This window comes from Trichosurus vulpecula, chromosome 2, assembly GCF_011100635.1.
Source record: "Trichosurus vulpecula isolate mTriVul1 chromosome 2, mTriVul1.pri, whole genome shotgun sequence".
NCBI classification, from domain to species: domain Eukaryota; kingdom Metazoa; phylum Chordata; class Mammalia; order Diprotodontia; family Phalangeridae; genus Trichosurus; species Trichosurus vulpecula.
This window is the reverse complement of record NC_050574.1, coordinates 69376441-69385524: the sequence shown is the minus strand read 5'-3', so window position 1 is coordinate 69385524 and position 9084 is coordinate 69376441. Positions and strand designations below refer to the sequence as shown.

Sequence of the window (9084 nt, the reverse complement as noted above, 5' to 3'; positions counted from 1 at the left end):
TTGATGCAGCAATACCACTGCTAGGTCTGCATCCCAAAGAGATTGAAGAAAAAGGAAAAGGACCTATATGTGCAAAAATACTTCTAGCAGCTCTTCTTGTGGTGACAAGGAGTTGGAAATTGAGGGGATGCCCATCAATTTGGGAAATGATGAACAAGCTGTGGTATACAATTGTGAAGGAATACTATTGTGCTGTAAGAAATGGTGACGAGGATGGTTTCAGAAAAAACCTGGGAAGACTTCTATGAGCTGAAGCAAAGTGAAGTGAGCAGAACCAGAGGAATGCTGTCCACAGTCATAGCATGATTGTAACAATAATCAACTGTGATTTAGCTACTCTGATCAATACATTGATGTGCAACAGTTTCAAAGGACTCATGATGAAAAATGCTATCCACCTCCAGAGAAAGAACTGATGAACTCTGAGGACAGAGTGAAGCATTTTTTAAAAAATTTATTTCTCTTGTTTTTTTTTTCTTGCAACATGGCTAATATAGAAGTATATTTTACATGGCTTCACCTGCATAATGGGTAACATATTGCTTAATGGATGGGGGAGAGGTTAGAGGAAAGCAGAAAATTTGGCACTCAAAACGATAGTTAAAAAATTAACAAACAATAAAGAAAATGTAATCTTAAAAAAAAGACCAGGGCTCAACCCCTTGCTCTGCTACTACTGTCTCTGTAACTTTGGGCAAGTCACCCTAAGCCTCAGATGAAAAAAGGACGGGGTTAGATTAGATGAGTGCTAATTCTAATCCTAGAATGACTTCCCTATGTGGGTGACTCGCAAATCTCTGTCCATTGTCCTGATTTTTCCCTTGAGCTTCCCTTCCACTGGAGAGTGCACTGGCCTTCCACTTCTTGTTCTAGCTCCCATGAAGAATGGAGTGATGGAGACATCACTGAACTGGGAGTAAAGAGACCTGAGTTTGAGTCCCAACTCTGCCATTAACTAGCCTTGTCACCTTGGGTAAGTCACTTTACCTCTGTCAAATGAGCAGACTAGATGCTCTTCCAACTTTGATGCTCCCTGATTGTCATTTGCTAGCTGCATGACCTGGGACGAGTCATTTTAATAACTCTGAGCTTCAGTTTCCTCCTCTGTAAAATGGGGACTTAACTCATTGTAAGTACACAGAGTAGTAGATCAAATGCAGGTGTCGAAGTAAGGAAGTCCCGGGTTCAAAAATTTCCTCTGGCATTTACTGTGTGACCCTGGGCAAATTATTTAGCCTCTCTGAACCTCAGTTTCCTCATCTGTAAAATGGAGGTAATAATAGTGGTTAGGGAAAGTTAGCGTGGCATAATAGACAATGGAGAATTGGTGCCAGTCAGGAAGATCTGGTTTCAGGTCCTACCTCAACATACACGTGTGGCCAAGGTCAGTCACTTCATCTCAGTTACTTCATCCCTCTAAGACCACAAGCTCCAGATGAATTGAGTCAATGAGTTTATGCACTGATGAAATCACATGGCCAGAGTGGCAACAGCGACAGAAACAACAGCAGTTCTGCCCGTGGCTATTGTGAAGCTCCAAGGAAACAAGGCGCATAGAGCTAAGGCACGTGCTAGCCTTAAAGTTTTACAGAAATAACAGTTCTCAATATGTTTTATGAACTTGAAAGTGTTTTTAGAAATGTGAGGAGTAGTAGTGGTGGTAGTAGTAGTTGTTGCTGCAACTGCTGCTTAGACATTGCCTAGATGTCCAACCAAATAATAATGGCTGGCAATCATCTAGCAGCTATAGGGTTTTCCAATAACATAATATGTATTATGTTATTGGAGTCTTACAACAACCCTGGGAGGTGGGTGCTATCATTATCTTTGCTTTACAGATGAGGAAACTGAGGTAGAAAGCAGCTAATAGACTTTTCTAGGATTGCATAGCTAGTAGGTATTTAAGGTGAGATTTGAACTCAGGTCTCCCTGATGGCAGGACCAGCACCCTCTCCAGTGTGTTAATTAGCTGCCTCAATCAGAGACTCAAATTCAACATTTTCAAACCTGAACTTGTCAGTTTCCTCAAAATCTGCTCAGTTTCCTGACTCAGTGACCGCACCACCCTTCCAGTCACCGAGGCTCAGAACTCCGGAGTATCCAGTGACACTGGCCTCCTGACTGTTCCATGAACAAGACACTCCCTCTCCACTCCAGGCATTCTTTCTGGCTTGTCCCAAGCCTAGAAAATGCTCCCCTCAGACTACTAAGTTCCCTGACTTCTTTTAAGTCCCAACTAAAATCCCACCTTTTACAGGAAGCCTTCCCCAATCCCTCTTACTTTGCTTTTTCCCTCTATTATTTCTTATTGAGCCTATATGTATATATTCATATATACATATGTATACATACATATAGCTTTCTTTGTACATATTTGTTTGCATTAGATGTAACCTTCTTGAGGGCAGGAACTGTCTTTTGCCTCTTTTTGAATCCCCAGTGCTTAGCACAGGGCCTGGCACATAGTAGGGACTTAATATGTTTTTTTTTAAAAGGCTGCTCAAAGTTTATTAGTTTCTGTTGAGTACAAAGTGAACAAGTTACTGAGGTTGCTGAAAAGCACATAGGTGATTCAGATAGTAAAAAAAAACAAATAATAACAGTGTGGCTTCTTTTACTCATTTTTTGGTGTTTTGCTTTTGTTTTCCTTTTTAAAAAAAACACACACACAACACAACTACTTCTACACTTAAGCAGCCTATCTATTCTAAGGGAATAGGTGGGAGAGGGAAGGGAGGGAGGGGAGGGGGAAATGGGCTCTGATGCCTAGCACACTTCAGAAGCGAGGGAGCAGCAAGGAGGGTGCTGCTGCTCATGCAGAAGGCCCAGTGTTGGTCTTGCTGGGCTCGCTGACATGACGCTTCCTCATGGCCTCCTGAGCCAGGTCACAGGTGATCGTGCCATGAGCAACCTGGAAAGTTCCTGAGTGCTCTGGGGATTCCAATACAGTTGTCATGAACGGATGACTTGACTTCCCGAAGAAGAAGCTTGCCCACCAGTGGCCTGGGTCTGACTTGGGAAGACCAGGATGGTGGGGGATCACTTCCCCAGAGTACTCAGCACTTCCACAGGAGCTGTTGCTGGAAGTGGAACCCAGATGCCTTCGGTAGTAGTCATGGGTTGCTACAAGTGAACCGCTGGACGGGATTGCTGCCATGTTGCTTGTTCTTCTTATGATGATGTAAACCTTAGTGGCGGCTCCCGAGTAGCCCCTGTCAGGCAGTGGGCTGCGGCGGACGATCACGGGTGACCTGGCTCGGGGGAAGGGGGCGCTAGGCCACAGAGCCCATTTGTAAAGGAGATTACGGGAGGATACTCCACGGCAACGAAAATGCGAGGGTTCTTTGGGTTTTGGGACTTAATATGTTTATTAAATTTAATTAAGCTGAATCCTCCCCACCCCCAAATCCAACTAGATATTGAATTTTTCCTTCAAAATATCTCTGCACTTGTCACCTCTTCCCAACTCAAATAGCCATTGCCTACACTGTTGTAATAGACCCATCATTGGCATTCCTGCTTCCAGTCCTCTCCCCACTAATCCATCCTTCATATGCAGCCAGATTGACAGGACAGTGTCACTCCACTGCTCAAAATCTTTCTTTGGCTCACCATTGCCTATAGGATATAGTTCAAACTCTCCAGTCTGATGTTTAAAGTATTCCATGGTCTGAGCCTAACATACCTTTCAAGTTTCCATTTGCTTAACTATATTTCAGCCAAACTGGATAATTTGCTATTTTTAGAGCAAGCTCTGCCCTTTCTTGCCTCCTTGTCTTTGTGACTGTCGCTCCTCAGCGCCCTCTTCCGACATCTCTGCCAGTTGAAATTCTACCCATCCTGCAAGGCCTGGCTCAAATGCCATCATTAGGGTCCCCTGACCAGTGACTGCCAAGCAACCTCAATATTGGCCACAGGCATGACCAAGAGAAAGGAGAAGACTTGAGAAGGTGTTGGTGAGGACACACATGTCAGTGCCCCAGTGAGCTCCAATGAGCTTGGGGTTCCTGGGACAGGGGACATTCCATCTACCACCTCTATAGTCTTTCCCCTGACTGGAGCGTTCCATGTCTGGAATATGGTCTCCTCCTCACTTCTACTTCCTTGGCTTTTTTCAAATCTCAGCTCAAGACCTGCCTTATTGCAAGTCCCCCACCCCACCCCCAGTCCCTTCAACCAGTGCCTTCCCTCTGAGATTGCCTTCTATTGGCTCTGTATATATCTTGTAGATGCATAAGTCTTTGTAGTTTGCCTTCGCCATCACAATGTGAGTTCTTTGAAGGTAGGGATTATATTTTGCTTCTTTCTGTATCCCCAGAACTTGGTACATTACGTGGAACATATTGTAGTTCTTCTTGCTGTAGGGTTGTTTCAGACATGTACAACTGTTTATGATCCTGTTTGGGGTTTTCTTGGCAAAGATACTGCAGTGGTTTGCCATTTCTATCTCCAAACAATTTTACAGGTGGGGAAACTGAGGCAAACAGTTAAGTGACTTGCCTAGGGCCATAGAGCTAATAAGTGTCTGAGGCCAGATTTGAACTCAGAAAGATGAATCTTCCTGACTCCAGGCTTGGCTCTCTTTTCTACTGCCCCACATGGGACATAATAAGTACTTAACAGATGTTTATTGACAATAGCTAACAGTTACATAGTGCTTTAAGGTTTGTAAAGCTCACTACCTATATTTCCTCATTCTCAATAACTCCCGGGGGTCGATGTTATTATTTTTCCCATTTACAGCTGGAGAAACTGAGGCCATGAGGTTCAGTAATTTGCTGAAGGTCATACAGCTAGTTAATATCTGAGATAAGATTCGAACTCTGGTCTCTCTGGACTCAGAGTCCAGCCGTCTATCCACCACACCAAGCTGCCCTAATTTCTGTTAATGGCCACTTCCCCTCCATGATCCCTCCAGAATAAATGACCTTTCTCTTCCACCTGATCTTGTAGCAGTGGATTACCTTTAGATATTTCTCACCTTCTCATTTGTGTTGCAGTTATCTGCCCCCGTCTCATAAGGCAGTATGATATGGTGGAAAAGTCTTGTACTCTTCAGAGTCAAATGATCTGGGTTTGAGTTCCAGCATTGACCCTTAGTAGCTGTGTTACCTTGGACAAGGCATTTCTCAAGTAGCTAGGTCTGGAGTCAGGAAGACCTAAGTTCAAAGCTGGCCTCAGATACTAGCTATGCGAATGTGGACAAGTTACTTTAACCTCATTTTACCTCAGTTTCCTCAACTGTAAAATTAGGTTAATCATAGACCTACCCTACAGGGTTAGCCAAAGAAGACAATATTTGTAAAAAAGTACTTGGCACAGTGCCTGAGACATAGTAGGTACTTTGTAAATGCTGATTTCCTTAGTTCTTTCCTATCTGAACCTCAGTTTCCCCATTTGTAAAATGGGAATGAAAATATTTGAACTACCAACCTCACAGGGTGGTTGGAGGCTTGTAGGCTTAGTAAACTAAAGCAGAGAGACAGGGAGGCATAGTGAATTAAGAGTTAGACTCTGAGAGAGGAAGATCTGGGTTCGAGGCCTATGTCTGCCACATACTGGTTGTGTGACCCTGGATAAGTCACTTAATCTTTGAGTGACCCCAATCAGCTCTCCAAGATCATAAATTGCAGAGAAGATGCTGCCCTGCCTTGGTGGAGAAAATTCCTCCCCAGGAGCTTCCTACATCAATGAAATTGCAAATCTAATAAAAATAATGAACTATAAAAATTGTAATATTAATTATGTTATTCTTACTCTGGACTCTGAGCTCCTTGGAGACAGGAACTATGTTTTGTCCATCTGGGTATCCCCAATGCCGATCCCTGGGTAAGATCTAATCAGCGTCCTTGGAATGAATGCGTGAAGACATGACTTACCTGGTGTGGACAAGCTTATCCCCCAAGGATGCCAAAGATATGAGCTATCACCTTATGTTCAAGAATGGACTACATTTTAATAGAAATCAGGCACAAATAATTATCCTCATCTTATGGGTGAGGAAACTGAGGCCTCAAGAAGGGAAATGATGTGACCCAAGGTCACAGAGACAGAACTGGAACCCTACATCTGAGGTTCATGGCATCTAGTCCTCATGTCTAGTCTCATCGTCTTTCCACTGTACCAGCACGACCTCATCATCTGGCTTCCCCATCTGAAGCGGGGAGACTCCTTCCCCAATCCTGACCAACAGACTGAAAGCCCAATGAGTTCCATGACTCTGGTGGCTCATCATATATACCACACAGCTTGGGGAGAGGGGGGTGGCAGAATGAAGAACATCCTGGCCTTGGCATCAGAAGACCTGGGTTCAGAGCCTATCTGTCACCTGCTACCTGTGTGACTGTCTCTCTGAGCCTCAGTTTCCTTATCTGTCAAAGGAGGAGGTTGGACTAGACAGCTTTGGAGGCCCCTTCCAGTTCCCAATCTATGATCCTTTATGTTCCACCCAAGGGAAGAGCATGGGTATATCCTAACGACATGGCCAACCTGCTAGATGAGCTACATCCATGATGGAATTTCCTGAGGCCTTCAGTTTTTGCATGCCTGAGACAGGCACTTGCCTGGTGGCACTGAACCTGTGGTGGTGGGGGGAGGGTGAGCTTGACTGGGTCCAGGGGGTGGCAGCTGTGAATCTACAGTCTAGGGAAAACTCAGTGTCCGGCCATGGCAGGGCCCTGCCTTCTGGAGCCTTACCCGGCGGGGCAGGGGTAGAGGTCAGTACCCACGCAGGGAAGCCAGGGCCAGACAGTGCCCTGGCTGTGCCCCGAACTCCGGCCTGGGAGTGGGGGCCACCGTGGGCTCTCCAATTAGTGGGAGCAGAGGAATGGAAGGCAGCAACAAGCTTTGCTAATGAGCTGACACATTAAACAATGAGTCACACTTCCATACGGAGCCCGTTGGAGCTCTAACCCAGAACAAACAAGCTGTGAGAAACAGTTTACAAAATAGGGAGGTGTCACTTTTCTCCAGGCTGCTGAGAAGCCAGAGCCCAGCCCTGAGAGGTATTTAAAGGATCTCCCATTGACAGAAAGCCTGCCTGCTGGCTTAGTCCCTGAGGAGGACCCGGGAGCTAGCTGTCCTGCAGCTTCTCACCCACCTACCCAGTTCTCTGTGCCCAGTCAAGGGTTGCCTCTGGATGTGGGGATCCACTGCAGGGCCCAGGATCCCATCTCCAGGCAGCTCTCCGGTGGGCCCACGCCTCCTCCAGTGCTCTACCCCTCCCCTCTTCATCCCAATCTATCAAATCACAGGATTCAGAGCTCAAAGATCATTTCACAGATGAGAAAATTGAACCTCACAAAAATAGGGAAGAGACTTGCCTATAGTCACAATGATAAGTGGGAGAATCAAGATTTGAACCCCTGAATTCTCTGACTTGAAAGTCTGCTTCAGTGTATTTATCCTGTTTGTCCAGACTCTCTGGATCCCGGCACCTGACCTCTCTTAGATATAGGACGATTCTTTTCTTCTGCCTAGTTGTTCCTGCTCCCATCTCCATGCTCTATGCAGACCTACCCCTGACTGCTGGCTTTTCCCAAGGAAAAATGAACTCTAGACATGGACAACCACCTCCTGCCCTGCCCCACTGTCCACTCCTGTGCTCTGACCCTGTGTCAGGGCAGGGGCCACCTCCCTGTTGGCAGGAGCCAGGACCTGGCCCTGCTTTATTTGACTTGGGCTCCTCTTGCTGCCCAACAGGTAGCATAATGGAAAGAAGGGTGCTGGATTTGGAATCAGGAGAGACCTGTGAATCCCAGCTCTGATACTTGGTGTCTTGGGAGCTGGAGAGCTCTGGGGGAAAGGTAAATAACCTCTCTGCTTCCTCAGCTGAAAATGTGGATAAAAATAGCCACATTGACTAAGTCATAGGAGCATAGACCTAAAGCTGGAGGGGACCACTCCCATCATCCAGCTGAGGAAATGGAGGCACTGGATAAAAGTTACTTGCCCAAGTTTCCAGGGCTAGAACTGATGTCCTCTGATTTAAGCTCTATGCCTTGTAAGGCTGGTGCTCTTTGAGTCTTAAAGGGCTACAGAAATGGACTCTATTATCATTTGAAGGCAACTTGGTGGCTCAGTGGATAGAGCTCTGGGCCTGGAGTCAGAAAGACCTGAGTTCAAATCCAGCCTCGAACATTCACCAGCTGTGTGACCCAGGGCAATTCTCTTAACCTCGGTTTGCCTTAATTCACTGGAAAAGGAAATGGCAAAGCACTCTAGTATTTCTGCCAAGAAAACCTCATGGACAGTATAGATCATGGGGTCATGAAGGGCCGGACACCACTGACTCACTGTGCTATTTTTGTTACAAATTAAGCCTTGGAAAGATGCTGGCTATGTCTGGCGCTGCCATCCCCCCCCCCCCCCCCCCCCGCAGAAACCCCACGTGGGTCACAGGGCTCCTGACTTTGCCACCTCCTCCCCAGTAGCCTTGCCCCTCTTTCATATTCCCCACAGGTTTTCTTCTCCTTTTATATGTTGTTTTTCCCCATTAGAATGGAGATCCTTGAGGGTAGGGACTATATTTTTGTTTGGATTTACAAACAGTTCTTAGCACAGTGTCTGGTACAAAGTAAATGCTTTATACTCTCTCTCTCTCTCTCTCTCTCTCTCTCTTTCCCTGCCCCTCCCCCTCCCTCCCTCTTTCCCTCTGCTTCTCCATCTCAAGCTCCCTCTCTCTCTTTCTCTCAATCTCCCTCTCCCCTTTTCCTTTCTATTCCCCTCCCTCATAAAATTACTTGCTTAGGGTCACAGAGCTAGTGTCAGAGAATGAGAGCCCAGCTCTCCCTGCCCTCCAATCCACCAATCCATCTAATATACCATGATGCCCCTCGGAATAACGATCTTCAGAATGACAAGGGTAGAAAGAAAGGGGAACAGGAAATTGGACCTTAAGATAAGCTGGCAAGATAAGGAGCCAGATTCCCTCAACAAGTTAGGATGAAGTAGATCCCAGGACAGTTAGAATTGGTAGATATGATTGCTGAACCACTGTTAACCAATTTTTAAAAAGCCACAAAGAACGGGGAAAATGCCTCAGGACCAGAGATGGCCAAATGTCCTAAATATCAAAAAAAGGAA

At 45.9% G+C, this 9084-nt stretch overlaps 1 protein-coding gene across 1 annotated transcript; it reads right to left on the bottom strand.

The window, feature by feature from the left end:
• Nucleotides 1-2652: 2652 nt before the first annotated feature.
• On the bottom strand, nucleotides 2653-3346 carry LOC118838828 (pancreatic progenitor cell differentiation and proliferation factor-like). Its single transcript, XM_036746198.1, has one exon. The coding sequence runs from the start codon at nucleotides 3155-3157 to the stop codon at nucleotides 2813-2815; it is 345 nt and encodes a 114-aa protein (XP_036602093.1). The 5' UTR covers nucleotides 3158-3346; the 3' UTR covers nucleotides 2653-2812.
• Between the last annotated feature and the right edge of the window lie 5738 nt (nucleotides 3347-9084).